At 39.3% G+C, this 27,722-nt stretch overlaps 6 protein-coding genes across 7 annotated transcripts; 2 read left to right on the plus strand and 4 right to left on the minus strand.

Moving 5' to 3' along the window:
• Nucleotides 1–172: 172 nt before the first annotated feature.
• On the minus strand, nucleotides 173–8,248 carry pak2b (p21 protein (Cdc42/Rac)-activated kinase 2b). 2 transcript variants are annotated; one of them, XM_081606542.1, is made up of 16 exons: nucleotides 7,934–8,248; nucleotides 7,028–7,065; nucleotides 6,131–6,460; nucleotides 5,912–6,015; nucleotides 5,671–5,821; nucleotides 5,379–5,410; nucleotides 5,167–5,280; nucleotides 4,880–5,012; nucleotides 4,734–4,797; nucleotides 3,239–3,287; nucleotides 2,830–2,942; nucleotides 2,588–2,705; nucleotides 2,383–2,482; nucleotides 2,102–2,298; nucleotides 1,170–1,307; nucleotides 173–1,076 (listed from the first exon to the last, which is right to left on the minus strand). In XM_081606542.1, exons 3-16 carry the CDS (start codon nucleotides 6,306–6,308, stop codon nucleotides 990–992), a joined length of 1,578 nt encoding a protein of 525 aa, XP_081462668.1. In that variant the 5' UTR covers nucleotides 6,309–6,460; nucleotides 7,028–7,065; nucleotides 7,934–8,248; the 3' UTR covers nucleotides 173–989. The 2 variants fall into 2 exon arrangements, with proteins under 2 accessions (XP_081462668.1, XP_008405622.1); XM_008407400.3 differs by lacking the exon at nucleotides 7,028–7,065.
• A 201-nt stretch (nucleotides 8,249–8,449) lies between these two features.
• Nucleotides 8,450–11,514, minus strand: pigx (phosphatidylinositol glycan anchor biosynthesis, class X). The gene is made up of 6 exons (XM_008407402.3): nucleotides 11,337–11,514; nucleotides 11,000–11,084; nucleotides 10,010–10,145; nucleotides 9,705–9,918; nucleotides 9,098–9,198; nucleotides 8,450–8,984 (listed from the first exon to the last, which is right to left on the minus strand). Exons 1-6 carry the CDS (start codon nucleotides 11,398–11,400, stop codon nucleotides 8,847–8,849), a joined length of 738 nt encoding a protein of 245 aa, XP_008405624.2. The 5' UTR covers nucleotides 11,401–11,514; the 3' UTR covers nucleotides 8,450–8,846.
• A 187-nt stretch (nucleotides 11,515–11,701) lies between these two features.
• cep19 (centrosomal protein 19) lies at nucleotides 11,702–13,156 on the plus strand. Its single transcript, XM_008407403.3, has 2 exons — nucleotides 11,702–12,033; nucleotides 12,497–13,156. Exons 1-2 carry the CDS (start codon nucleotides 11,904–11,906, stop codon nucleotides 12,841–12,843), a joined length of 477 nt encoding a protein of 158 aa, XP_008405625.1. The 5' UTR covers nucleotides 11,702–11,903; the 3' UTR covers nucleotides 12,844–13,156.
• ing5a (inhibitor of growth family, member 5a) lies at nucleotides 13,103–17,025 on the minus strand. The gene is made up of 8 exons (XM_008407404.2): nucleotides 16,878–17,025; nucleotides 15,513–15,584; nucleotides 15,209–15,375; nucleotides 14,946–15,057; nucleotides 14,751–14,847; nucleotides 14,520–14,655; nucleotides 14,355–14,416; nucleotides 13,103–14,273 (listed from the first exon to the last, which is right to left on the minus strand). The coding sequence occupies exons 1-8, from the start codon at nucleotides 16,912–16,914 to the stop codon at nucleotides 14,234–14,236; spliced, it is 723 nt and encodes a 240-aa protein (XP_008405626.1). The 5' UTR covers nucleotides 16,915–17,025; the 3' UTR covers nucleotides 13,103–14,233.
• An 852-nt stretch (nucleotides 17,026–17,877) lies between these two features.
• On the plus strand, nucleotides 17,878–21,931 carry plekhb2 (pleckstrin homology domain containing, family B (evectins) member 2). The gene is made up of 8 exons (XM_008407405.3): nucleotides 17,878–18,051; nucleotides 18,650–18,700; nucleotides 18,836–18,988; nucleotides 19,092–19,194; nucleotides 19,746–19,785; nucleotides 20,108–20,191; nucleotides 20,589–20,703; nucleotides 20,800–21,931. The coding sequence occupies exons 2-8, from the start codon at nucleotides 18,664–18,666 to the stop codon at nucleotides 20,934–20,936; spliced, it is 669 nt and encodes a 222-aa protein (XP_008405627.1). The 5' UTR covers nucleotides 17,878–18,051; nucleotides 18,650–18,663; the 3' UTR covers nucleotides 20,937–21,931.
• LOC103463808 (vacuolar protein sorting-associated protein 4B-like) lies at nucleotides 21,929–27,292 on the minus strand. Its single transcript, XM_008407406.3, has 11 exons — nucleotides 27,112–27,292; nucleotides 26,337–26,448; nucleotides 26,095–26,239; nucleotides 25,786–25,844; nucleotides 25,587–25,706; nucleotides 25,340–25,496; nucleotides 25,072–25,220; nucleotides 24,854–24,935; nucleotides 24,513–24,732; nucleotides 22,713–22,853; nucleotides 21,929–22,635 (listed from the first exon to the last, which is right to left on the minus strand). The coding sequence occupies exons 1-11, from the start codon at nucleotides 27,130–27,132 to the stop codon at nucleotides 22,534–22,536; spliced, it is 1,308 nt and encodes a 435-aa protein (XP_008405628.1). The 5' UTR covers nucleotides 27,133–27,292; the 3' UTR covers nucleotides 21,929–22,533.
• Between the last annotated feature and the right edge of the window lie 430 nt (nucleotides 27,293–27,722).

Raw genomic sequence — 27,722 nt, forward strand, 5'->3', positions numbered from 1 at the left:
TAAAACCAGTTGTATTTATTTGTGTGTTGACAAAGACTAAAAAAAATAAGTTTTTTGTCTCCGCAGTTTTTTTTTTGTTATGGTAACTGGTTCTAAAGCTACACAAAAAAATACACAACCCTTGTATGAGAAAAGTCCATTTGTTTAGTCTGGAAGAACGCAAAGGACAGAGTTCAACATACAATACTCATTTTAATAGCAACAGAGAATAAAGTATAAACCCTGTCAATCTAACATTTAAATGCCTGCAAAGGTGCGCCTCTGGCATCAGGACACTACAGATACGAGGAGGAGGAACTGGTACAGTAGATCTGTCAGCTAAAGAACATCACAATCACAGCACATGGTCATGATGAATAATGCACTGAAATGTTTCCTATAAAACCGAGACGAGAAATGTCCACACGACATGGGTCTACTGGGAAACAGAATGTCCACTGAATGAGACGACATGGACCAGGAGACGGGAGTGGGCCGGGGGGACAAACATGAAATTCAAGTATCAAAATAACTACGATACTGACAGGCTGAAAATGTCACTTACAAAGGTAGTAAAAATCATGGGAAACACAAGACAGACACAATCAACAATACATTAGGCAACATTTTGCATTTGTTTAAGGCAGTTGATTAAAAAAAAAACAAACAACTAAACTAGGCGTCTTCTTCATTCCGAGTTAAATACAAGCCTAGTTTTAACATGTCACCAGTTTTGATGTACAAAAATGAACTACGCCTGACTCTGTTACTAAGCACTTTAGTTTGACTTGTCATCTGACGGTAAGAGTTCATGCTGACAGCGGTGGGGGGGGGTTGTGCTCTCGGTTTTTTTGGTCTTCACAGTGAGGTTCGTCAGGGCTTACAAGGCTGGTGCATCAAGGCTGGCAAGTCACTCTGAGCCTATTGTCTGGCACGAAATCTAAACGGTTGGCACATTATCTGTGCACAGCATAAGTAAGGCAGGAGCGGGGTCGGCTGGGCTTCGTCCGTTAACGGGTGCCCTTCATGGCGTCCTTGGCTGCCAGGATGAGAGGCGTGAGACTGGAGAGGGGCTTCGCCAGCTTCAGGAACGGATGCTGAGCGGCAACGACACAAATCGACAGCGAGATCAGAAAAAATACCGTCAATAATAAAAAAAACACCACAAGAAATAATGACTTTGTTTTTACCTGTAGGAGCTCTTTGCCTCCACCTCTCTTCTCCACATCCATTTCCAGACAGCGGTTCAGGAAGTCTCGGAAAACCGGAGACAGCTTCTCTGGATTCTGGAGCTCGGGTGTGCCGTTTGTGGCGATCAAATATAACGCCTGGCAAAGTGTGTGAGATGAGAGAAAAGTCAGTTTACGTCAATTTAAGGTTTTTATTGAGACTTTCTGTGACGGAAAACGTAGAAGCGAAGTGTAAGTAAGACAAGATTTTACAATCAAACATCTGAAAAGTGTGGTGTGCATTATTCTGATGCAACTTCAATAAAATCCAGTGTAACCCAACTGGCTTCAAAAGACAAATTTCTTGTTCGTGCACACAAACTTGCTCAATTCAAGTGATTCTTGAGGTAAAACGTTAGCAGATCCGTGTGTTAAAATGGCCCAGTCAAAGTCCAATTAAATTTAACTGAGAATATTTGTTGTGCAGACGCTAACCATGCAATGTCACTGAGCTTCAGCCATTTTTTCATTTGCAGCTTGAACTGCAGTGAAAGGTGTCATCACAAAGAATTGAAGGTGGTGGCTGAAAACCAGAGTATGCCACACTTTTTAGATTTCTAATTTGTGATGGTATTGAAACCGGTGTTTTATTTTCCAATTCCAAACCAATTAAATAATCTAAAACCAATCCATAATTCTTGACTAAATCACAGTTCGCTTTTCTTCCAATACATTTATCACACAAGAGTTCCAGTCGTACAAAAAAAACAAGATGAATCAAATCCAGTTTTATTTTGAAGGCAATAGTTACTCCGACTATAGAGAACAAAGCTTCTTGTGCTTCAATGTTGATTTATTCAAGTCAAAAAGCTGCAGCTGTTCAAAGACCATGTTAAAACACAAATCAACTTTTAACACTCCACACCACGTCACCAGCATTTCTTTGTACTCACTCGTAGTGGGTTCTCGTTCAGGTAGGGGGGCTCGCCTTCAACCATCTCAATGGCCATGATACCAAGTGACCAAATGTCTACTTTTGGCCCGTAAGCCTTTCGGGTCACCACTTCGGGGGCCATCCAGTAGGGCGTGCCCACCATAGTGCTGCGCTTGCTCTGCTCAGGAGTGATCTGGGCGCAAAAGCCGAAATCGGCTGCCGGAGAAAGAAGGACGTGTTTTTTTTTGGTTTTTCTTCCAGGCTAATGGTCGAAGCTGCTTGTGAGGAAGTCGTACTTACTCAGCTTTACAGAACCATCCATCCCCAGCAACACGTTGTCGCTTTTGATATCTCTATGAATGACTTGATTAGCATGTAGGAAATCCAAAGCTTGTAAACACTGGAATCGAGAAGAGGGTGGAAAAAAAGTTAAGACGATTTAGCCTTCTGCATGACGCAGGATTTTTTCTTTAAATTTCCCAGAAGCGGGACGAGTGCGGAGCACCTCTCTGCAGACCGCGGCTATCTGAGGTTCGTCCATGCAGGTTTCTGTGACGACGTCCGTCAGCGACCCGCCAGCCAGATATTCCATCACCACAAACAGCTCCTCCCCCATCAGAAAGCTGAAAACAACAAGATTTGGGGTTTAAAATCTATATTAAAAAAAACAAACAATAAGGATCCCCCCACCCCCAAGTGGCACATCATTAAACACACAACACAAGGTAGGTTTAAGTTTAGTCTCACCTGTCCAGGAAGTTGACAATATTGGGGTTCTTCAGCTCCTTCATCACCAAAATCTCGTTGATGATAAGCTCCTTTTTGGGTTGCTTCTGTAGATTGATCTGTTTGATGGCCACCTGACAAAATGAATAACCACAGCTTTAATGTGGAAGTTGATGGTGAAAATGGGTTCAATGTAAACCAAACGCCTACCACTAAAATGTGCCAAAAGAGAAAAAAAAAAAAGATTCTCTATAGATTCAATAAGATTTGTGAAGCATAAAAGGTGATTTTCTTACTAATTTGGCTTCTGTAAATTACCCTTACAAGCAAACCTTTTAACCGAGTCATCCTTTAGTTTTGCAAAACTTACATCTATGTTCATAATAGAAAAAAAAAATTACATATTTCTTTTTTTTTTAGATTCTATTACCTCCTGTCCTGTTGCGACATCAATGGCGGTGAATACTGTTCCTGATGCCCTGCAAAAAGTGTAAATGGACCGCCTTAGACACATTTTAGGCAACAATCCACTCATATTTTAAATTCAGTAAAATAAAACAATTAAAAACTGAAATCAAATGTTCAATTTAGATCCTTACCAGATCCTAAAATAAGAAAAAATAACTTTAATTTTAAGTTAAACGAAAGCCACAATGCAGAAGCTGTGTGTGAAAACGTTAACCCAAGCTATGACTCAAAAGCCACTAGAACCACTTGTGAAATCAAATGGCTGCCGAAAGTAGTGACTCACTTCTGTATGTGGCCAATATTATCAAGTGAAATGTGCCTGCATTAATCTGACATGGCTGAGAAACTAATTTAATATATATGAATTAAAACAAAACAAAAAGGAACCGAAATCAGGCTGAGAACAGAAGAGCTGAGTGACTACGAGACGTTTTTTATGTTTATATTATAATTATTGTCTACATTTGTATGACATTTGTGGGAATTATTCTGTATTTTTATCATTTGTAATGTAACTATAATGTACAGCTTTGTAAATTATTTCAAAGTCAAGGCAATGAAGATCTTGCGTACTGTTTCTAATGAACATCAGTTTGAGAAAACTAAGTCGCTATTTTTAACATCAGACTTTGTATAACCATTAAAGCTTCAGCATATATAACCTTTTGTAAATGTTTTTTTTACATGTTTAATAAAACTGTCATCATATGGTGGCATTACAAAATACGACAGGTAATATGTGGGGGGGGATATCAAGCTTCTTTGCATCCTCTCTGTGGTCCTACTGCCATCTGCAGAAATCCACCGCTCCCAGTCAGAAACAACCAATCAGAACCAGGATGACGGTCTTGGCGTTGTCAAACATGCTTGTGTACACGCTGCTCTATGTGCTAATAGCTGTAGAATAACTTACCGACACAGGAAATCTGTTTATCCACCTTCATCGGATGCTATGCTAACTAGCCTGAGCATTAACTCTAGACAACAATCTAAGGTTGAGGGCGTTCATGTTGGAACTTGGAAAACTAGATGAATTTGCCTAATGCCGTGTCAATGATCACTACCAAGTTATTCTATTGATTCAAACACCAACAGTAGCAATATGCTATCTGTGTAACTAGCTCAATGAGGTGCAAACCATTATACGTCCACATAGATAATTTGAGCAATATTGATAGAAGCCATATTGGATCATGAACTTAGGTAAGTATAGGTGCCCTTATTCATGCATTTGCTGTTCTATTTGAGTTTTCTTCAACTTTGAAATTCTGACTTGCAAGCAAAACTCAAAAGCATCACCATAGCAGCTAATGTTAGCCTCACTAGAATGTACAGCTACAATTACGCTAACACAGCAAAAGACATAAAAACTCGTCATACTTGTAGGGCAGACCAGTTCCTTCATCCCATGGTAGAAACGTGGGATGAAAGATTTTGCAGGACATGTCTGAACTTACCCCTGGCCAATTTTTTCATATCTCGTGTACTTCTTCTTGGGATCGCCGATGCTTACTATGGTTCCTGTGAGCCACATCACAAACATCATGAGAAAAGTGAACAGACCTGTACGTAGGAGGAGTGTGTAGTTTGGTAAATAACTCACTCAGTTTGTCCATGATCTCCTCGTCCGTCATCTTGGTCTTCCTTTTCGGTCTGTCTGCAGACTTAGAGGCAGCATCCCCATCTGGACACGTACTTGGAGCAGGAATGGGATCAATTACAGAGCGGGTGTACATCTGTAAAGTTGACCAAATACATAATGAAATAAACAAAAAAAAGATAATATACAAAAAAGTGACAACTTTTGTAGCTGAGAAGTTGAATGAGATCAAGAATAAAACACCAAAGGTGGCATATTTTCTTTCCACAGACCCGTGGGTGGTAACTTACACTCTTTGTGTGTTCTGGTCTTGGAGCCACAATCGGGGGCGGAGTTTCATCGTCATCGTCGTCATCAATGTCTTTGATGTTCGGAGATGAGGGTTCGGAGCTTTTTTTCACGGGCTTGTTCAAAATAAAAAGCAACATTTATTCGGCTTCAAAACACAGAGAGCAGCACAAAAACTGGAGACGAGCGTTAAAAACAAGTCTGAATTACTTACAGACTGAGGTCCTGCAGGGAAGGCCTCTTTCTCTGTATAAAGAAAACCACAAAAATTAGAGATTTTTTTTTATTTTTTATTCGCCACAGAAAGTACTCCAAGCCTGGTGCTGCTTTTTTTTCCCCCCAAATTGGTATTTTATAATCAGCTGAGTTTCATTTTTATTCTGAGCAGGACTCAACTGGACTGTATTGTTGTTGGACTTGACGCATCGTGCGTTTTGTCTTTCTTTGACTTGTGAGTGGAAAGGTTAAAAATGACCAAGATAAATGAATTTGATTTAATTTCTCACCAGAGGACGGGAAGCTGAGGTACTTCTGGCGGCCGTTGCCCGTAGAGTCGTAAAACTTAAGGGCGTCAAGTACAGCCTGCGGGTTTTTCTTCTGCTCCGACTTGGTGATGTTTGAGGTCTGTAGCAGTCGAGCCCACTGCTCTGGCATGCCCTACGCGTGAGACAAACAAAACAAAACAGAAGTTCACACACGATGCTGACAGTTAGTTTCAACAAGACTGCCCAAGCAGTGAAAACTCACGGTGAACTCCCCCGTAACGGCGTCAAACCCGACGTGTATGGTGTGCTCGAAATCAGAAGGCGGCGAGATCTCCGGTCGCTCTTTGTCTCTATCTTTTTTCCTACCTACGTAAAAAGAAAAAAAAAAGAAAAAGAAAAGAAGAAACCAAATCTTTAATGAATCGAAATCACATGTCGGGATTAAAACTTTTCATCAAGTTTCAAGCTCTTTTGACTTCACCTTTTTCGGCCCCCGACAGAATGGACATGATGCCTTTCCGCTGTTTCCTTTCTTCGGGCACAGACGGCAGCGGTTTGTGGTTGGCCGAGAACGAGTCTTTGCCGGCGCCAAAAATGGCGCTTCCTGACCGCACCGGAGGGGCGGGGGGCTTGTCCTCGGGGTCTCCGTTATCGCACATTGTAGAGAGGTGGATGCGTGCCGCGCGGGGCAGAGCAGGCAGCCAAACAAGAAGTGGTTCAGGATGGAGATGAGCGAGCAAGGGAGGCAACACTCACATCAGAAGGGGTGTTAGTGTTCACATAAAGGGTGAGACGAAGCTCCGAGAGGCACCTGGGGAGAAGTTTAATTATTGTTAGAACATAAAATAAACTATTAAAAGTTATAAATACAGCAGAAGGTGTCTATAAACCGCACCAGAGTGACTTTTTCTTGGAAAACATTTCCATTTATGTTGTCAATTAAGTCATGAAGGCATAAACTAAAGCATCCATAGCTCCTGCCAAGCTGAAACCAAAAATTTAACAAAGTAGTGCATAATTGTGAAGAGAAAAAGAGACGATGCATGAATTTAAAAAACAATCTACAAAACAAGAGTCTTACAAGTGTGGTTTGCATTTATATACAACCCTGTCAGTATCAACAGAACCACCTTTTGTTGCAAAAACAGCTCAAATTAATATTTCTATCCGTTTTGCACATCTGCAGCCTGAAGGTTTAGCGCATTCTTCTTTGAAAAATATCTCGAGTTGTGACAGAGTTCATAGAGCGATTTTGGGAAATCTCTGAGATGTCAAGACTTGCCACAGATTTTCAATTCACTGTTCCTGCTGACAAAAAAAAGAAAGAAAGAAAAACAGTCCCACAGCTTGGTGCTGCCACTACCATTAAATTACTCACACTGAACTCCATTTGTGAAGTTAATTGTTCCACTGGATCTGTATTCGAACAAAAACGGTTGAATACTTATGAGTGTCATACTTATAAGAGTTTTATTTGTAAAACATTTTTAAAATCACGACTTTTGTCTGATACAATGCCTTCCTTTCCTTATTCCTTTTTTAATTATTCATTGTTCTTTTAGGTGATTTGGACTACGAGTATGTGATAACATCTGTCGTGTTGCTCCCTCTCTTGAGGTTTTGATAAAGCACAACGTTACACGAGTAAGTGTAAAAGCTTAAAAGGGATGTGCAATCACAGTGTGGCCTCCTCTTTATGTAGTCAAACGTCCTCTACTTTTAAGCTGAAATTTAAACAATTACTGTATGTCGAAAAGAGCAACATAGTTTCATTGGGAGAAAATACAAATTAAGGCAAAGTAAATGCATCTAATGCAAAATAGACGTCCTGATTAATATGAAAACATTGCAAGCTACTCCTCCTTTATGTCCTGCACTGTAAAGCTGACACTCAGCAGCTCTTTATTTGATATTTTGTCTCCGCCTTGGCAGACTTTCCAGTAATATGCGTGTTTCCACCATTTTAATTGCCTCTAAATGCTATTTAATTGAGCACCAACAGGGGCGTTAGCAGGCTAACGTTAGCATTCACCGCTTGACCAACAAGTGTGCTAGCTAAGAGTTATGCTTAGCATGACATGCTACTCCAGCTCTTATAAACCTAACGTGGTAAAAGGCTGTTAAGCTAACGCTAAATGATTAACCAAAGTACAGCTTAAAACTTTCCGTCATTAATTTGGAGTTTTAACAAGCCAGCACAGGATATGGAAAAGGCCAAAGTGGCTCCTGTAAATGTTCCCAACTAGCGGGCTAACGGAGACGACGCAGAAGCGGCGGAGCTCACCGGAGTTTCCACACCGCTTCAACTTGACTCCCGGACAATCCCCGACGGTTTGGAAAAACGATGATAAATCCGCTAAAAATGCTCCCGACGTAACATTTGGGTTCTGACTGGTACACCTTGTGCGCAAACACCTTAGTAAAAACCTGAGTCCAACTATTTACAGTTCAACTTTTCATCAGTCTTTTCGGCCCTGGGATAATTCCGCTATGGCGAAGGGGGGAAGCGGAACTACCGACCCAGCCCTGGCCCCTTCAGTGAGGCAACGCTTCCAATGAATGGAGTGAGGGGGAAAGTTAGCCATCAGGGGGGTCTCCAGGCATTAGATCATCCTTTCAACACAAAGGTACTCACCACTTCAAACAATGAATACAAAAAAACACTTGAGGGAAAAAAAATTAATAAAAATAACTGAAGCTGAAACTGAAGTTTTACATAATGAAATATATGAATACATTTAATCACAACTGCAGATCCCTTCTAAGGGGTTTGAATTAAAATGATATTTTTCCACACATATATGTTTCACATGTTTATTTCATCAACGTTAGAAATTATTCTGACATGTACAAGCAAATATAAGATTTACATATTTATCTAAAACATAATTTGTAGCTCTATACATTCTTTATTTCGGTTCCCCAACCGCTTAAACAAACAAAAAATAGTTATCTTTTAATATTGCCCTGACCCAAATTTCAATTTCATATCGGAAAAATAAATGTAAAAAAATCTGTAAAAACATGAGTCGCATTAAGCTCCTAGGGGGTAATTTAATGTGGATACCTGGGATTCTTTCACAACAGATACAGATCTAAATTGTATTTACAGAAAGCAGCTGGGATGATCCTGGTCCCAGACACGACTGCTCCACATTATAACCCCGTTTCGAACAAGTCCTGTTGACTGCTGCAGCTTAAACCAGTCGGTGTTTCAACATGTATTTAGACAACGCCACACAGCAGACCATAGTGGCTAGAAGAGTCCCACCGCAGACAAGCATCGTCGCTGACCCGTCACCAACCGGTAACATGACACTGACGGTGCTGGACTCCTAAAGGAAACAAGATGTATTTTGAATGAGAAAGAGGAAGATTTGAACAGTAGAGATGTTTCTTTTTTTTTTTGTTAACAAAATGATTTGTAAAGATTTAGAAAAAAAAGCACCTGCTGCAGAGGTTTTTTCACCCATAAACATCTGCTGGAATTGCTGACAGTGCAAGGAGCATCCACTACAGAATGAGACTCAAATCTGCGAAGATCCGAGCCTGAAATGGAGGAAATTAAGCAATCTGTTTAATTAAAAGTTGCACTATCTGTTCAATATGGAAAACAAATCCTCTCATAATCAAGACAAATATTGTACATTTAGATCAGACAATAAATTGTATATTTATTAGAGATGCACCAAGCAAACAGCCAAAGATTATACGATTAGCTCTTATTGGAAGGTCAAATACTGAATCATGACATTTTTTTTACTGAATTTTACTGATTAAAAACACAAAAAAATGTCCACAATTTTCAATCTATAAAAGTATGATTAAACTATGATGCTCTTTTTAAACAACGTCTTCTCTGTCAGATTCAAAACTTATACATCTATCAAAAAAAGTGCAGCGCATTTCTCTGCATTACAATTTTTGGATGGGGAAAAAACAACTAATCTGTCAAAACTGGAATTGGTGGGAAAACTCAAGGAAAAACTAGCCAAACAAAAAACATCTGATTGGTGCATCTGTACAATTTCAGAAAGAAAAAGACTATTGTTTACATTTTTCAGTGCGCAGCAGCAGGTCAGGAGGTTCAATGTGAACAGATGCGAATGCTTCCCCAGAGAAAGAGGGCTCGTGATAGCGCCCGTGTACTGGGATTGTTAATTTTAGGAAACTGGGAGCTGACCCAGTGTGGGAGGGAAACACGAAGGTAAGAAATCCAGAAGTCATGTGAGCAGGCACTTCGAGGTCAATGGCTGAATCTAGCAATATCTTAAAGAAAGGAGACAAAGATCATAAAAAAAAAATACAAATATGCAGTTTTTAAAACAAATATATAGTGCCATGGTTGTCATGACGTTACCTCAAAGTTGCTTTGATCACCTAGGGATGCCAGTTGATATGGATCTACAAAGACGCCATTTGGCCATCTGTAAAGCAGCAAAATGCTGGCACCACTGAGGGTAGTTGGTCTGAGCTCAACAGTGGTTGTCACCTCCCTAAAACACAACAGAAATGAGTCCCTGAAGCCTTTTGTCTCTTTATAACATGTATATGACTTAGACATGACATTATGAACACCTGCGAAATAGACAAACTGTATTTATCCCAGACTGGCTTATCACAGCAGCATATATAAAAACATCACAACTTTTTCAAAACTGTAGCAGTAAAGTACAGTGAAACATAAGTAATATCAATAAAGACTTTCAAAGAATACTTTAAAAGAATATTATGCTCAAAAAGATAAAATAGTGCTTAAATGACATTTTGTTTTTAAGAGATTATATTACCATATGATGGGATGAAGGTATTAGTGAAAAAGGTGTTAGTATTACATTCGCAGCTGATTGTTGCACATTGTTGTAGCTTGAGGGGGAAAATAGTTTCTGTACTGGTTGCTACACTAGAAGGATTGAGATTTTGGGAATTTAAAAGCTAAGTTAACACATCAAACTTTTTGTTGAGCTCTCAAAATGTTTCTGTAGTATAGATACTTACACTCTTACGCTGATCTTATCTGGTATTGGACACAATCTAAATCGGCAGGTCAGGCTTTTCAACGATTGTAATTGGCGATCGGCCAGTAAACTGCAATCTGTGCACCCCTACTTTCTATGAGAACCAACATTATCTTCACAATCTGGAGCATTTTCTTGAAAAAGCATCTCAATTTTGCCTTGTCAAATGCACTCAAATCACTATGTTTGCCAATTTTATCTAGTTCTGTCACATCTACTTTGTGGACAAACTGTCCACCTGCTATCAACTACAAGGCAATGTGTCATGATGAAGACATATTCACTTCACCTGTCAGTGGTCATAATGTTATGATAGGTGTATAACCAAATACCTGTGGAAGCCCTTCTTGCTAAGCTCCAGGGACACAGAGGAGGACTCTAGCCACTGTTTGAGCTGATCGCAGTGCTCCTGCTCATCTGCAAAAACGTAAGTATTATACAGATAAACATTTTAGAAATAGTTAGTAGATAGTATTTCATCTTACTGCAATTTAGTAGTTTTTTTTTTATAGGAGCTCTGTCTATAGTATAATGTCTTGGTCAAATGTATTTTCGGAGACGCGCATCACATGAGGACATGTTTTTACACTTAGGAAAAATATTAATATCTCCCGTAAAAATAGATCAGTTTTCTTGCCAAGAACGAAGACGTCTAACTATATTACTTACCCTCTTTGTTCAAACAATAGCATTTAGATAAGCAAGCCAACACAAAAAATAGTTCAAAGTACATCACAATCGTTAAGGTAAATTTTTAAATGTATTTCCAAAGTATTTGGCATACTGCGAGGCTTTTTCACATTTCCCAATTCAAATGTTTACGGAAGACAACATCGTAGGACCTTTTTGTAGTTTTGTGGAAGCCAGAATTCTGCCTGACTATAAATCCAGTCCTTCGAGTGTTTAACGTCGCTGCCAAGCTGTTAAATTATACTTTAAAGTGAAATAATTAGTTTTAGTTAAAGTTAATGAATTTCATTTTACATCTACGGGACAGTGGTTCATATAACCTTTTTAAAAATATTTTTGGACAGGCTTTACCAAAATCTTGGCCTAATGTAAGGCTCCTTGGTAACGCTTCCCTTGAAAGGTCCTGTAATTAATTCTTTATCCATTTCTCTTCGTTTTCAATTTAGTGGGCAACATTACAGCTATTATGGATTAAATCATTTCTTTTCAAACTATAAACCTCAGAAAAAGGACATATTTAACCATCTTTATCGAAAACGGAAGGCAATGGGCTTTGAAGCAAAGCGGTGCGGAGTGCAATTTAATCCTCCGTCTATAGTTCTGGTTTATATCCACACTGACACCAAAAAGATACGCAAAAGAATCATACCTATACGAAATTTCTCCAAATATTCTGGTAAGACAATATTTTTCAGCAGTTATATAGTTAGTATGGGCATTAGTTTCAGCAGCAGTGTAATGAATACACTTACTGAGTCAATTTCCTGACTCAATAAGTGATCAAAATGAGTCATGCTTCAATCTCTCCATCTGTTATGAATTTAAATATAAAAAAAAAAAGTTCCTGGGTCCAAAAATAGATGCAATAATCTGCAAATGAAACAGTTCTCCCATCCTTATGATAATAGCGCAATTTAAAAGTATTCCTACCCCAGGAACCTTTTCACAAATATGTTAAAACCACAAACTTAAGTGTTTTTCACTGCAGTGGTAGCTGTGTTTTGGATCGTGTCTACCAGCTTAAAAACAAACAAACAAACAAAACAACCCTGGAGAGGTTTGACTGTTACATAGCATAGCTGTTGCTATGCATTTGCCTCCATTGAATTAAAAATCTTGATATGATCTCTGACTTCCAGACTGCAGCATGGCTGCTGAAAGACTGAAAAACCACCCAAGGCACAGGGGCTATCTGGACCAAGTGCCCCTAAGCCAGCTGGAGAAACTCCACATCATCCTGCGAGATCACATGCAGGGCCTGGGTCTGGAGAACAGCCTCGCTTCATTCCAGCTGGATCCTGACGAGGACCTGAACAAACTGGATGACGAGGAACTGGCTCGCAAAAAGGGACAGATGGACACACTGTTCGAGAGGAACCGCAAGCAGAAAGATGACCCGGACTTTGTGTACGACCTGGAGGTGGAGTTTGACAAATCCAAGCAAGACAAGTGCAGCTGGGATGAAGAATCAGATGAGGGCTTTTGAAACTCTGATCGCGTTAACAGCAAGTCAAAATAAAGCCGTCTTTCTCCTGGACACAGGGCTGGCCCAAGATTGTAGGAGAGCTCGAGTGGAATTTAAATTGGGGTCCCATTTCCAGTTGTATCCACTGTAATTAGTGGAGATAAACAACATAAACACTCCAGCAGACATTTCTGCATAAGCTCAGACACGGCAGATAATATCCAACTAAACAGCCCTGTGTTTTAGAAAGCATACATGTCACGCTAACAACTGAACAACATAGGATTAATAATTGAAATTTATTTGTTTTAAAATACAAGAATTTTACAAAATACATACTTTGGTTTTATTTATTGTTGTGGTTTACACATAAATGAAGGATATTCACAGTCAAATACGAAAGAAGCTGCTAAAGTTCTATTAAATTACATCTTGAGTCACCGGGATTTAAACGCAACACAAATATCTCTTTGGAATAATTTGTCTACAAAATATATTTTCAATACAAAATACATGATATATTTGTCCATGTATGGATCGACGTGGAGAACCGGCGTTTTCCCCTACAGTTGTACAAGCCAGGAAAACGACAGACATTCAATAGCAAAAGTTGGCTATGAGAAACTACGTCTTTAAAACGCCTGCTGTATCAAACGTCTCCGGGGGCAACGATCTCTTTCAAAGTGCTTAAATACCTCATTCAGGTGACAGAAGACAACAACTGACCATGAGTACCACGATACATTCAAAAATGTCATAGGCTTGTGTTGAAATTTTCAGTTTACATTTCTCCTTTGCCAGTTTGGTTTACGCTGATTGTAATATCACTCTGTCACTTGCAGTCATTTATGCGGTTCTAATGTAAAACCCTAAAGAGGTAGTAACGACAAACTAAATCTGACTTCCTTTTTTTTTTTCTTTCTTTTTTTTTTTAACCACCGTTGTTTCCGTAAGGATATATAGGTGTTTTAAATGTAATTCTCAGCAGGCTCGTTAATTTGTTTTTTAAAAAAATAGTTGTTTATAAAACCGACATTTCAAGTATGCTAAAGCAACGATCTTGGATCCGCAACTCCGTTAGTCAAGATAGTATTTACATCTTCTTGCTCGAAAAGGAGAGACTTTCTGACAATACCCGGACAACACAGTAAATGTACTGTATGACAATTTGATTTAAAGCTACAAGACAAGAGACGGATGTGCTAAAATTTAAAGAGGGAAGGGAACATGGGGAAAGCTGGTGAGGATATATGTCACAAAAGTAGCTTTACACCAAAACTGGATAAGGTTGTTAAGGAAAGTTGTACAAGTCGTCTTTTTAAAACGGAGTATTGCTGAAACAAAATACAAACTAGACTATTTAGTGACGCCAACAACACAAAAGTAGGGTGCCATTCCTGAAAGAAAAATCTCATTTTTTCTTCCTGTCTTGAGTGCACCTCGGACAGAACCTGAAGGGGAAAGAGGAAGGACAAATGTTCAGAGAGTTACTGGATCAATACCTAATGTCTGCTAGGAAGTTCAAGTCTCACCATTTTCCTTTTGGTTTCGTGGCGAGGTCGACACAGGCAAAGTGGAACCACTCGATGGGACACTGAAACGACAGGAAAATCAAATCAGCCTGCAGATGGTTTCAGATTAATTTAGAACAGAGATAAGGATAAGTACTTAAAAAAAAAAAAAGGTTGAAAACCTACATCAGGATTATCACATCCGATCATCTCTCCGTAGGAGACCTGGTGGCACAGGCAGTACGTCGGCTCGTTGGGGTCCACCGGCATGTCCAAAACGTCTGACGGTTGCATCGGCAGGAGGGTGTCGCTCAGGTCCGGACTGAAAGCATCAACGCAACTCATGCACCACGGCTCACAAACACAAACAGAAAACCTCAGAGATGTGGCAAATCCTGAGCCGACGGGCCGAGTTACCTGGCCTTCTTCTTCTTTCTGGGAGAATCTTCGTCGGAGCCCTTCCTTCCTCGACCCCTGGACCCACGCTTCTCTCTCTGGCTCCGCATCTCGCTCTCTGCGGGGAAGAAGAAGCAAAAAAAAAAAAAAATTGCTCATAAGAATAAAACTCGTCATGCAGACTCACAGGAAAAGTCTTCTGGTTACCCGACTTACTTTTCAGCGCTCTTCCGTCTGCACTTTCATAGCCGCTCAGTTCTAGTTTCTCCTTCAGCTCGTTCTCAAACCGAGCCAGATCTGCATCCAGTCTGCGGATATGTTTATCCACCTGCGGGAAAGAAATGTTCTGAATGTTTAAGTCCGAACAAATAAAGGTAAACGATAAAAAAAAAAAAATAAAAATCTACCAGAACAACTGATAAATAAATATCGAAAGGAAGAAGTTGGGTGAATTCTTGGAAATGTGTGTTCAGACTGACCATTTCATACGTCTGCATGGCAAGCTGGACTTTGTCATCACTGAACTCTTTGCACTTGCTGTAGGCGTTCTGGATCTTCTGCAGGTGTTCCACTCTCTGCTCCGAGGCGAGGTTCTTCACATTCGCTATGTACTCCTCCGCCAGCTTGTCGATCTCGCCTTTCTTTTCTGCAAAAACGACAGGGGATTGTTGGAGAGACAGGTGAACCCCACCGATGCCACCACAGTTACGCAAATTCAAAAGCAACCGATTTAAAATGGCACCAAAAAATAAACATTTTTAAATGATCAGAGAACATGATGACCTTCGGTTCTGTTGTCCAGGTCCCGCATCAAGGTGAAGTTCCTCTGTAACTCACATGGTAGATTTTCTATACCTAGACAGAGGATTAGTGAATAATATTAATATGCAATGTTATATAAAAAATGTACATAAATAAACCAATATTGATTGACAGGTAAAAGTAACAGTTTTGGCTCATTAGGCTGAAATTAGTGGGCTACTTTAATTGAAATCAGCAATTAAAATGATCAAAACAAGTGAGATTTTGGTCAGGAAATTTTAACATTATTATTTTATAACGTTACCATAATTTCAGCCCAACATACAGTCCATTTCCAGATTATATTTAGATTAATAAATAATTCAAATAGGTGTTAAAAATCCTCAGCAATAAAATGTCAATTTATTCATTTACTAAAGTTTACTGCATAATATATTTATTTTTTCGCATGTCAGTTTGAGTGTGACTCCAATAAAGCAAATTGCATCATTTCTTAATATTTCAGCACCTTTGACATTTAGAGTTTGAGCACATTTAAAACTACTGATCCCACAACACAAATACGCATCTATAAGCGGAAAAACGTACAGATTCGCCTGCATCAGGGGCAAAAAAAAAACAATAGTTCAGATAAGGATTTTTAAGTGCTATGTTAGTTGCTATTTTCTTATCTTTTCAGACATGGTAAATATGATTTGTTTTGCTGAATTTACTGAAGGAAAACATTTTTGTCCAGCACACATACGTCATGAACTAACATGCAGTTATGGCGTACTGGTTTACATTATCACGATGTTGGATTTACACAGCGACTCTGTTGGTTTCGGGGCGCTAAAGGAACTGGGTTCCGCTTCGGACTGCCTCAGTTTGGGCGCTACTTCAAACACCCCGCCCCCCCCGGCGCCTAAACAGTTACGGGAAACGCGGTCTCCCAACAGGTTGCACATACATCGTGCAATATTTAACAGTAAAAACCCGAACGTTTATAAGACACCAAAAATATATGTTGACGGGGGGGAAAATATTAGAAATTATTTTCCAATTTCAATCTTTAAATACGTTCTGTTGTTTATTTTACAAATGCAAAAATAATCCGTGTTGTAAAGTAGTTACGTTGTGAACCGTTTAATACGACCAATTTAATTTCGTTTCTTTACATCAGCAGACTGAGCATTATGAAGTGACAATTTATGCTGCTTTATTTCCATCGGAACAACGCTACTGTTAGCAAGCGAGCTATTCGCTAACGAACCTGTACTGCAATCTACCTCTAGTCCCTCGAGCGTGTCCTTCGATAGATAAATAAATAAATAGATACAACTAAACCTCAAACAAACTTTAACGTGACAATGTTAATCATGGTACATTTCGTTTTATAATACTCACTGTCAAGATAATGCTCCAAGTAAATTGCCGTTGCCATTTTGGGATATCTATTTAGCTTCTGCGTACTCTCGTTAGCACGCTAACTGTTAGTCACTGGGAGCGTTTGTTTTGTACTATAGGGTTGGCCGTCAGTAGGTGGCGTGGCGATACGAGTTTCACAGTTCGGTTGTAAACAAAACAAATATATGCAAGTTTTCTTTATTGTGCTATTTTTTGTTCTCAAAACTTATTCGTATGATACAAGTATAAACAAACAAACGTATTTATTTATGTATCTTATAAATAAATAAGAAACATACAACTTTAAACCGCCAAGACAATGACTTGACGCATTTTATTTAAATAAAAAAAATAAATAAATAATAATAATAAATAAATAAATAATGGTCATTAAAATTAAAAAAAATATTTTATTTTCCACTAATACGAGCCCTCATCATCTCTTTCTAATAATCTGTTTTGGAGAAGAAAAAAAAACTGTGTGCAATAAAACACATTATAGAATGATAATTTATGAATTTTTAAAATAACCAATTTTTTTATAATTAATATGCAATCACAGCCTTGGACCTAGGGATAAATGTCAATAAATTTGAAATTCATTTAAAAACATATTTCGGAAAGACCATTAGATTAAGATAGAATAATTTCAAGAAAAAAAATTGGCAAAGTCTTGCTACCATAAATTATTAATCTTTGTTTTTATTCCTGAAAACATATAAATACCTTTTGTAGTTTATTGATTGTTTGACATCATCACAACGCTTACGCAGTTCGTTAAACAATGATCTTGAGACATCTATAAAAAGAAAAAAAAGAAAATGTCACTGCTCATCCTAGACCTGTGTGCACCTGGAACAGGAGGTTACAATAACCAAACGCACCTTCACTTCCTTTGCTGGCATTTTCCACCGCGGTCAGCTGATAGATGACGTCATTGAAAACAAACACCGCCCTCTCCACAGAGACTGTTGATTCGCGAAGATGCTTCTCTGGGCGGGCTTTAACGCGAACCAAAGACCGAAGACATAACGGATATTTCCGATGTGTCCACTTTGCTGAACGGTCAGACATTTCCTCCTCCGAGCAACACATCGTGTTATTGTGCATATCACTTCCGCATTCTCGGTATCCTCAAGAAAGGTTATCGCGTCCAAAACATTTAAGGACTCAAGTAAGTATTTAGACCAAAAACACATTTTAACGTCATATAAGAGTGAATAGTCGGAGTGTTTACGTTACTATAAACAGTTTAAACTCGCGCTAACATGTCTGCTAATTTCTAGCTATTCACAGGAAGCAACTAGCAAAATATGTAGTCCACTTCTTACACTTAGTTCTGTGTACATTTTTCTACCTCATGTTCTCCTTACCAATATCATATTACCAATTTCTTGCTTTCCATTCCTTAATGTGTTAAGCTGGGGAACCCTGAGAGTCGACGTAAAAATACAAGGTTGCTATTCAACTTCAGTTGGAATATATTCTTGATCTCATACAAAGTCAACAATATCTTTAAACCAATAGCCTCAACCATGGTTAGCTTATATTAATTTATAAGATATATGCAAAAATAAGTGCTAAATCATTACATTAATCCATCAGGAATTAGTTTTCTTTTAATGCTGTAGATTCCTATAGACATCGTTGTGAACTTGGTAATTGTTTTACCACTCACGAGGTTCATCTTAGACACGCCCCACCCTGTTACCAGCCTCTGGAGTTCTGAGAAACACACTGTAATAATATTTACAATTTTTTGCTCTCTCTAGGTGTCTCCTCTGAGATGGCTGTGGTAAAAAGTGGCTGGCTCCATAGACAAAGTGAGCAAACTTTAAAACTTTCCATTTGCAAATCAGCAGTTAAGTAGCACAGAAAAAAATGTATATCTGTAGAAACACGGCCTGATAAATAACAATAATAAAAAAAAATATACAATTCTAATGTTTATTTTGAAGGCACCATCCTACGGCGGTGGAAAAGAAACTGGTTTGACCTGTGGGCCGACGGACGCCTGGTATTCTACAATGATCAGGAGCGGCGTGACATGGAGGATGACATCCACATGAGAGTCCACTGCATTAACATCCGCGGCTCTGCTGCTTGTCAGGGTATTGTCACATGTTTTTTTTTTTTTGTTTTGTTTTTTTGTCTCATTAGATGGCCAAGAAGTGTTGTTTTGACATTGTTTTGTGTTTCTGTACTTCCTTCCAGAGCTGAACCCACCGGATGGGAAAGCGCGTGACGCATTGTTCCAGATCGTGTGCAGAGACGGGCGGGTCATCAGCTTGTGTGCAGACAGTGCAGATGATGCCTTGTAAGCCAGCAAATGTACTGTCCAGTTATTATGTCAGCTATTAATTGACACTCGGCCCCAAATTATCCATATCCCAGGCATATTTAGGTCTAACGTAACCTTTTATTCTGACTTTAAGTATAATTCATCTTTTGGAGTGACTTTCTCCAAAGATTTTCTGTCAGAAAATTTTTGGAGAAAGCTGAAGATTAGAGGTTTAAAGGCAAAGAGGCCTTTAAACCTCAAAGACATGGCGCTCATAACCAGACACAAATAATCAAAATAGCAGTGAAAACATGCAAAAAGCTGCTCAGCAATCATCAGAAGAGTTTGACTGGTGTAGTGCCAATTCTACCAGTTGTTTATACGGGTATAAATGATTTTCAACACGCCAGTTTGAATAATTTTTTAAGAGATGCCTATCATTTCCTATCAGAAACAAACCTTTTGATTGAAAATAATTTCATGTTTAATTTTGTCAGGAAGGTTAATAATTTTGGGTTTAATTGTATGTTTAGGTGTGTAGAATTTGGGTAACCTGACATTAATGTGGTTTCTCTTCCTGGCTGCAGAGCATGGACCATGGCACTGCAGGATGCCAGAATAAACACGGTGAGTGCTTTGTACGTTTAAAGAAAATCTTTTGCGTGCAAGGTCTCATATTTCTATTTGTAGTTTTCCATTTTACTTGTGCAATGTGAGACAGTTCTCATATTTTCCTTCTCTACTAATCTAATAACAAATTAAGATAGAAACGGGAATTCTTCCAATCATACTCCTTGAGCTCATTGATTTCTCATAACCTCTCACCAGTTTCCCGGTTCCAAAACCTTCAATGAGTGTGCTTGCTTTGTTGCATCTGTCTTAGCAAGTAGCTCAGTATTGCTGGTAAACTGATTAAGTCTCATTTATTTGGTTGTTTGATGTTTCACAGGTGGTAGCTGCTCCTCAGATTGGCTTTGCGCAGGAAGTTGTGGCATCTGCTCCTCCTCCTTACTCAGAGTACGCCCAGCCACAGGTAAAAGGAGTAACCGACGACAACACGACTGGAAAATAGAAAGCGTTATCCATATTCTGACACTGCACTTTATATATATATATATATTTTTTTTGGTTTAGCTTAATTCGTTCAGACTCTACAATGAAAATGAACAAACCCAGCGAAAACTTAAAGGGGCGGTATTATGTAAAATCGACTTGTTTGAGCATTATAATGTTTTTATGACAACTGAAGTTAACATAGTTATTTGATTTTGCTGTAAAGTAGCACTATGTGTCTGTACAACTCATAAAACAGCTCCTTTAAAAGCAGCTCATTTGCTAAAAGCTACGTTTTGTTGCCATCTAGTGGAGACTTTGCGGAAGTGTTCATCTGTATCTGTAAGCCTCATGTGGGATTTTTTCTTTTTTCCCAGGTTTATGCTCCAGGCCCATACGGAGACTACACCGCTCCTCCTGCTCATCCCACACAGTTTATATACTCCGGCGATGGGCGACCCTACGCTGTTGCTTATCCATATCAATATCAAGGTAAATAAACTCAACCCTGCTCTGAATAACAGCAGCTGTATTAAGTTTTTGGCTGCGGCGTGGAGGATTAATTCATGAATTTGTCGCGTTGTTCAGGTGGATACGTTGCCCCCGAAGTGAACCACGTGATCATCCAGGAGCGGCCGCGCGGCGAAGCGGGGGACGTGGCTTTGGGCATGCTCGCCGGAGCAGCCACCGGTCTGGCAATCAGCTCGCTCTTCTCCGTCTTCTAATTGGTCAAGCGTCGCTAACCGTTTCCCCCCAGCTCCTCCTGTATTTACAGCTTACAGTGTGCGCTCTTGTCAGTGCAGTCACATGATTTCAAATGAAGTGTGTCCTCCGTTGGACTACATCAATGAGACATGACTGTGACAGACAGAGTGGATGACCTAGTAAATACTTTTTAGCACTTTCCGATACTCCCAGGCAGTGTTTTTGCTTCTTTCGTGATGTGTTGAAATATCTTTAACCAAAACCATAAGGATTATTCTCTCCGGACCGTTATTTATGAGATCATTTATCATGTGCATGTCGCTTTATCCAGTTTGCTTCAGATTCACACACAGTTGGCCTTTCATATTTGCAAAATGAATGAACCTTTTTCTTTTGTACTGTAACCTTTGTTTACTTTCCCTTTTCTTTAGTCACAGATCTGCAGTGCGCCCCTGGCTTTGTGTGTGTTTGAGTCAGATTGGGATTTAGGTACTGGATGCACTAAATCAATACATACTTTCCCTGTAGCATCTTAGTCATTTGGAGAAATGTTGGTTTGCATTGTTTTGCTTGTTGAAAAAGGACACCAAGTATGAAGGCGCAGTCTCATTAGCCTGAAGTTTAAAGGGACACTGAATTTCTGCAGTCCTCTGTTTCAATGTATTGTTTGGTCTTTTTAATTTTCTTTTGTTGACTCAGTGGCAGCTGCTGAACCTTACCTCCTGTTTTGATTTGTTTGTATTGATGTTTTCATGTTTGGTGCACAAACAGTTGAGTTAAAGGTTATTTCTGTTTTAAAAACCTAAATGTATGTGATTTAATCTCCACAAACAGCCTCTTCCATAACATTTTATAGAGCCTAAGAAATGTTAAAGAGAACTCATTTTCTCTAATAGCATAACAGTAGTTACTTTGTTTAGCAATTCTTAAGCATGTTTAAAGGTGTGACTTAATCGGACTCGGATGTACTGATTAAATCAAGATGTTATTTTAACAAATAAATATATTCACATTGCTTTTGCATTCTGTTTATTTAACCCTGAGTCTTGTTCACAGAACACGAGAAGATGCAAGAAATGACCTCAGATTTTAAAAATACATCGACAAAATCTAAACATTTTGACCCCCCAAAAAGTCACCGCTTAAACACACCGAACAAAACATGACCAACTATATCTACAATAACATCATAATGAAGAAATCGGATGTACACATACATACATAACACGGAAACTGCTGAAAAAGCTTCTTTAAACAGACCGTAATTCATTTTAGAAGCAACAAAACCCAAAAGCCTGAGAAGAATCAAAACAGAGGCAACATATGTAGATTTAAACAGTCCTCTAGTCATAAAAGTAAACTTTAAAGCAAAGTTTATTTGGTGCAAAACAAAAAATACATTTTATACGTGGTGATGTCTGTAGTGTTGAAAAGGTGCAAAGACGTGTCGGTATATTCGTAAACACTGGCTTCAGTGGAACAACAGATGACAACTCTCAGGTACATTCTAGAAACCTCACGAAGTGTCCATTTCTAAGATTCAACAGGCCAAAAGATTGGCACATGAAGTATAATTGATTAAGAAAAAAAAAAGACCAAACTTCCTTATTTAGCAGATTAGCCTTCTTGACCAAAATCTTCCGTAAACTTCTTCAGCTTGTCCAGGTCTTGCTCGTTGACCGTGGGCTTGGTGTTGCTCAGAGACCGGAGCATGTCGGCCTGCACAGAGAGCAGGGAGCAGGTCCAGCTCAATCTGATCAATATAGTAAATTAAAAGCACTGATTTGGTTTCTTACCATGGACACCATGGGCTCCAGCAGCTTTTCCCCAGGAACCTCCATCCACGTCATCTCTACGGCGTTGGGATCTCCGGGTGAGCACGGCGTCAGCAGGTCGTCAACCACAATGTCGGGGTTGTTAAACGGGGATCCGCGAACCTTAAAATGTAGAATAGGACAAAAGTTTTATCAAAGCGTTTGAATGGACAGAAGATAAAAAAGAAAACCTGCCTCTCTTAAGGTTACAGCTCTATGAGGAAACTGAAGGGAAGCACAGCTGGGTGTATAGACTGATGTGGATTATCATATTACTAAAATCCCATTGGACATCCATGTATTGTACATTTGTGTCCTTTTAACATGTAAATCAAATTAGAAAGAATTGCTATTATTTTGTTATATTTATAGATCCTTTTCACCCATAATCAGCTTTGATTTATTTTATTATATTCAGGGACTGCAGAGCCCACATTTCAACTGTTACAGTGAGGTAAAGACACGAACGTGCAAATCCTTTGAAAATTTACTCCACTTTCTAACTTCCCTGAACTCAAACAGGAACCTATTGACTGAACTCTAACAGAATAATAATAATATCTGTGAAACAAATCCAAGCACACAGAGACTGAAACTGAGGCAACCAAATGCAAATCCATGAGCGCATGTCACTCAACTGGGAATTATTTTTTTTATTTCCTGACATAGTGCTCGTCTGTACTGACGCAAAGTATACCACTGGTCAAGATGTGTACAGAATTTCCCTTAAATTAGCGCCTTATGATATTGAATACTTTAGAAAAATTGTTAACTTTTTCTATGACTATGTTTGTTCAGTGAGGAAAAAAACAACATGGTGAGAAAAAGATGTTTTAAACCAGCACAGTTATTGGTGCAATCTCGTAAATAAATTTAACCAAAATATACTTCCTTTACAGTGTTTTTTTTTTAGTTGGTTAAATCTTTAAACTCCTTTAATCTTCACAACACATTGAGCTTTTCGCCAACAACTACTGCAGGTAAGTTTGGCATGTAGGAAACAAGCAGTATTTAGGAAAGCGCCTCATCCCCACTGTTTAGGACTGTAGAGGATCTGTGACGCTGCAGTTCTGTTGCTCTTTCAAAGCCTCCAAGAACTTTAAAAATTATAATTACTACCAGTGATTTGTAAATGTTTTCAGCAAGACAACAGACCAAAATAACACAGAAATGGTTCACCAGGCAATAATTTTATTTTTTCACAAGATAGTCTTCCCCAAAACTGAACAAATGTATTCAAATTAAAGGTTTTCTAAATCACTCAGCGTAAGATTATGCTAACGCAAATAAAGATGAACTTTTTAAAGGCCTTTTACACATCTTTGCCAGGGCTGCCAATAAAAAAAAAAGCCAGAACTTTATAGTAGAGATTAGTGAATGAGTTAATAACTTGGGACAACCTTCAGACTATGTTCTCCAGATAGAAATCAACTGTGTCACCGTTTATTTTTAGACTACAGTGAGTTTATGATGTCTATTAAAAGAGGCAGCTAGCTGACTGAAGCAGTCAAAACCCAAACACATCAAAATATCTGACACAACTTTAACTCCTCACTACGATCTGGACCATTTACTTAGAAACTGCTTTGAAAACAGTTTATTATGCTGGCATTCAATCGTTTTCTGTGCATGAAGCCAACTTTAAATATTTTCCCCGATTTATTTTTCACTCTGTTTATTGATAAAACGCAGGAAAAAACTCTTTCAAACTCTTCTAATTCTAGGAAAAAACTCATTCCAAAAGAAGTTTTTCCAGCTGGAAGGCGTTTTTTTTTTTTTTACCTTTTTGAAGTGAGTCGCTGACTGAACCCTCCTGACGGGCTGCATGAGGGCATCCCTGACAATTATGCTGATGTCTGCTCCGGAGTAGCCGTCTGTCTTCTTGCCCAGAGTGACGAAGTCGTTGTCCGTCAGCCCGTTGGGGGTGGAGCCCAGGTGCAGCTTGAACATGAAGGAGCGGGCGTGCTCCTCCGGCAGAGGAATGTAGATCCGCTTCTCAAACCTGGCACCAGAACAAAAGCTTCAGTAAACCATTACGAGACCTTCGGCGTCCGGACGATCTGGACGACAGCCAGCTCCGATAAAGCCTCAAAGGCGACGGGGAGAATTGGCGCTAAGCTAACCTTCTCCTGATGGCCGAGTCTAGCGTCCAAGGAATATTTGTGGCTCCCAGGACCAGGATCCCATCGTTGTCGTTCCCAACGCCTGGCGGGAGAAAAATGTGGCAACGATGATGAAAAATAAGCAATTAAAGACGAAGGAAGTAAGGGTTGCTCACAGAAAAACGAAACATTTCTTTAGTTAGCTCTGACTAGCTGCACTCAAGCGTCCTCTTGCTCACCTTGCATCTGAACGAGGAACTCCGTCTTGATCCTGCGAGCGGCCTCGCTCTCGTTTTCGCTCCTCGAGCCGCAGAGGGAGTCGATCTCGTCGATGAAAATGATTGACGGTTTGTGTTCCCGCGCTAAAGCGAACAGGTTTTTTACCAGTCTAGAAGCAGAAAATGACAACAGTGGGACCGTTTTCTTTTGTCCCCCCCCCCCCCCCCCCCCCCCCACCTCTACACATTCAATTTCTCGTCATCGTCACCCCGAAAACCAGAACCTCACTTTTCGCTTTCCCCCAGCCACTTGGACACCAGGTCAGAGGAGGAGACGGAGAAGAAGGTGGAGTTGTTGGCTTCTGTCGCCACCGCCTTGGCCAGGTAGGACTTCCCTGTTCCCGGAGGACCAAACAGGAGGATTCCCCGCCACGGAGTGCGCTTGCCTACAAAAACACACGCAGTACGGAGCTAGAAACAGACCATACGTCTGCAGCTCTTTTTTTTTTTGTTTGCTTATTTTCTTGTGCTGATACCTGTGAACAGATGAGGGAATTTGATTGGGAGGATGACGGCTTCTTTCAAGGCTTCCTTGGCTCCTTCCAGTCCCGCAACATCGTTCCACTTCACATTTGGTTTTTCCATTACAATGGCACCTGGAAAAGGAGATGATTTCAGTCACTATATTCAGTTAAAGCATTTCTCAGAATTCAATCATACAATAATTTCATTCACCTGAGAGCTGATTTTTGAATTTCTTTTTCTCCTGATCTTCCCCATCATCACTTTCACTCCTAAAAATATAGCAAAAATCAGGGAATAATAAGATTCAGTTCCACTTTCCTAAGCTTTTGATATAATTTTGATTGTCAAGGAAACAATAAATCATCAGGACACAAACAAATACTTAAGTAAGCAGACAATTGCAGTAGTTTTTAAGTAGTTTACTTTCTTTCTTAGTAAAAACAAACAAAAAGAAGTGTTTACACCAGCAACAGACACAGCTGAATATCAGTTTATTTCTGATTTGTTGACATCTCTCACCCTTTGTCACCGGACTCTTTGACAGGTTTGGCCGGAGGACTCTTCTCCTTCTGCTTCAGGTAAACCTTCAGCTGCTCGGCTCGATCCAGGTAGTCGGCACACTTTGCCCTGATGCTCTGCTTCGCTCGTTCGCCTTGTGCCTCATCTGCAGCGACAACACAGAAAGTCACAATAAAAAAAAAAAAAAATTTAAAAATCGAATTCTGCGCAGCTGAGTGAGGGGAAGGACGGAGGTTCCTTACATTTGACAACATGTAGGAAGTACTGTATGGCATGCTCATAACATCTGAGGGCCTCCTCGTAGTTCTTGGCTTTGTCCTCCTGTGCCGCCTTGCTGGCCAGATCAATAGCTTTCTAAAGGCAAACAATAGGACAGGAAATTGATAAAGAAGTTTGGAAACGTTCAATACATGCCAACATAACCAGGGTTGCTAATAAATAAGTGACGTCACTCAGTGGTAAACACGCCCTTGTCCTTTCCTTTCTTTTTTTAGCTGTGATGCCCGTGCTGATTTCAAAAAGGTTTTTTTTTTTTTTTTTTTCAAAAATCTATATATAGTTTATCAGCTATCATGCTAATATTATGCGCTATTTAATAAGGGGCTTACAAAATTAAGTAATCATTGGATTTACTTTTGATTTGTTCCGTTTCAACTTTTCAGAGAAGTAGTATTAAATATCACAGCATGTTTTTTATTTATTAAGCAGAATAAAAGACAGCAATGTTCAGAGCCACAAATTGACATCATACTGACACTAGCAGTACAGGACTTGTGTATTTTCCCTTTAAAATGTTCTAACTTCCCAAGTCATCACATTCTAAATAATTAAAAACATTACCTATGTATACTAATGAGTGAAAAGTGCGCCGTTACGAACTTTTTGTGACAAAACAGCTCAATTTAAAAGAAAAATAAAAGCGTGTTTATTAGTTTGTTTATTAAAGCTGAGCTAAATAAGGCGTCGTATCGGCTTCCAGGTGAGTCACGTCATTGTTTTTAAAAGTCTGTCACTTACCTGTAAATTTCCGCCCGCCATTAGCCGCTTCTGTCGCTGAAACCTGTCCGGGTGCGCAGGGATTAAATATTAAAACTTGTGGCTCTTTTCTCCTCTTGTGTCCGGTTACTTAAGAGTTACATTCAGAGCACTTTTAGTCGCTAAACATCCCAAAGGTTTGTCTCTCTTCCGCATCTGAACTTCGAGTGTTGCTTCCGCGGTGCTCACGTGACCAAGCTGTCATTCTTGACGTTTCTTTTTCGACGTTCCCGTTTAGTTTCCTGTACGTTCTTGAATATACTGAGTCATTGCTGGAATAAAACACCGATGTCATAATTCATAAATATATTGAAAGGAAGCCAAAAGGTCCGGGTGAACTTTTACTCTTTTGTAAAGTTGTTAATTAGACGACATCTGGACTTGTTTCCAATAGACTCCTGTTCCAGGCAGTAACATCTCCTCCTGTGCTTAGATGTGATGAACCTGTTACAAGTTACTATGTGTGCTAGTAATAAAGGGAGTAGATGTAGATAGCATTTTTATAGCTAATTTAACAAATAAAATAAAAAAATCACAATGGCAACATAATAAAAATAAAAATATATAAACGAAATTATACCAAGAAGTGTCTA

This window comes from Poecilia reticulata, chromosome 4, assembly GCF_904066995.2.
Source record: "Poecilia reticulata chromosome 4, P_reticulata-male-v2, whole genome shotgun sequence".
Lineage (NCBI taxonomy): Eukaryota > Metazoa > Chordata > Actinopteri > Cyprinodontiformes > Poeciliidae > Poecilia > Poecilia reticulata.